At 42.7% G+C, this 1,914-nt stretch overlaps 1 protein-coding gene across 1 annotated transcript in view; it reads right to left on the bottom strand.

The window, feature by feature from the left end:
• Positions 1 to 1,914, bottom strand: part of LOC119588724 (small conductance calcium-activated potassium channel protein-like) — a gene marked incomplete at both ends in the record, with an annotated part of 34,281 nt that overhangs the window by 14,586 nt on the left and 17,781 nt on the right. Inside the window, 1 exon segment of the mRNA XM_037937366.1 lies at positions 376 to 511. Within this exon segment, the coding sequence (XP_037793294.1) occupies positions 376 to 511 (136 nt within the window).

Raw genomic sequence — 1,914 nt, forward strand, 5'->3', positions numbered from 1 at the left:
TCTCTCCTTTTAACAAAACATAACCAGAACGTTAGTAATAATCAGGAAAAAAGTAAATGAAACGGTCAAATGAAACCAGAAAATCGCAAGGCTACAAGGGCTGGGTTGAAGTCTAATTAAAAACTCTCTTTTGCGTCATGAATCTGGTTCTGAGTTGCACCTCTGGAATTCACTCTACTTACCATTATTCCAGTAGTCACCGCAATACCCCTCCCACAGTATGTATTTGGGACTATATCACCGTACCCCACGGAAAGGAATGTGATCGCTATAAGCCACATGGCGTTCAACAAATTGGCATGTTCTTCATCATGGTACCTGTATGGGAGAGTGAGAGACCAGTGGCAGGTAAGAGGGAGAGACGATGCCACTTACCATGATGCCGCACGCCACCGCAATGGTCCTCCCACAGTACGTGTTCGGAACAATATCCCCGTAACCCACACATAATATAGTGACAGCGATGAGCCACATAGCGTTAAGCAGATTAGCATGTTCTTCATCGTGATACCTATAGAGTACAAGACATGACCATTAAGTGTGAAACTCCCGGGACTCGCCCAGGGTAAAGTCAACCACTGAACACCAATCAGGGTGGACAACAACCATTAGGGGGCGTGGTTACATTATCCGGGTGAATCATTGCAAGAACATGATTGGATGCAAACATTTAAATGGGAGTGGTTTGATGCCAAGGGCTTAATCTGACGGTATACACCAAGCAGGCCGTTACCAGGACTACACATCTACATGGCTATTGGCCAGGAGGAGTCGAGAGAGTGAGAGAGACAACTGCTGGCTGGACGTGACGGGAGACGCGTGGTATAAGAGCACGTGACGGCGACAGTTAAGACCATGTGTTCATAGCTGTACTATATTGTAGTTTAAGACTTGAGCCCTTTCTTTTACTCTCTGAAGCCCATTACACACAAACAAGCGAGCTCTTTTGTGAAAGCGAGTTCCCTTGAGAGGAGACTTAGGGGCTCTAGGAGGACTTTCTCTGATTTAGGGAGCCCTTAACTGAGCCCTATACGTACTCCGGGCCAGTTCCCATCGTGGCCGCAGCAGCACGACACTGTAGCCCCAACCGTGCCCGCGGGAGCCACGGTTTATCAGGCACCCCGCGGCACCCTCCTAAAATGTCACTCGGAGGCACCACACACCCTCTACTTTGCCGACATAGCATACTTGGAAGGGGAAAAAAATAACAGAATAATGATAAACTTGATAGGGAGGATAATCATAAATGGGCTGATCACCTTGACGACCAACCCGGGAACTCTGTGATACAAATTGATTCATTGGAGAGAAATGAGAAGGAAAAAAATGTCTCAGCGACATTGTAAAATGAAAATAGAAAAAAAATTCTACCTGTATTCGTCGACTTTCACTGATATACAGTATCTTATATTTACAAAGTCATTTATAATAAGCATGCTAGGCGATAAAGGAGAGGTGGTGTATTGCAAATACTTGATAGCTAGTTTTGGCGAAGCGTTGGGGCTACTGTGTCTTAAACAACCATATATTATAAGGCATTAAAATAATATATTGACCAAAAAATAAATAGTTACTAATCTAAAAGCATATATGTAGATATATATTTTTTTGTTTCTAAAGAACTTAATGATGTGACTAATTAGGCATAAAGAACCAAAAAGGATCTATTTCTAAATGCCATTGACATGACCACTTATTCCTGTGAGAACACATCATCCACTTACTAAAATATTACAACAGTAAAGTACTCAAGCTCAACAAGGAAAGGTCAAGGTAAATGTACTGCTTTTACTCAATAGCGTGACTACTGAAGTGACACGAGTGAATCGTCTTTATCACAAGGGCTCGAGTACAGTACTGGTGAATTGCTAAAAGGAATGAACTGGTATCTATCTAAATTCAGGTTAAAGAAAC

Source organism: Penaeus monodon, chromosome 24 (assembly GCF_015228065.2).
Source record: "Penaeus monodon isolate SGIC_2016 chromosome 24, NSTDA_Pmon_1, whole genome shotgun sequence".
In the NCBI taxonomy this organism is placed as follows: Eukaryota; Metazoa; Arthropoda; class Malacostraca; order Decapoda; family Penaeidae; genus Penaeus; species Penaeus monodon.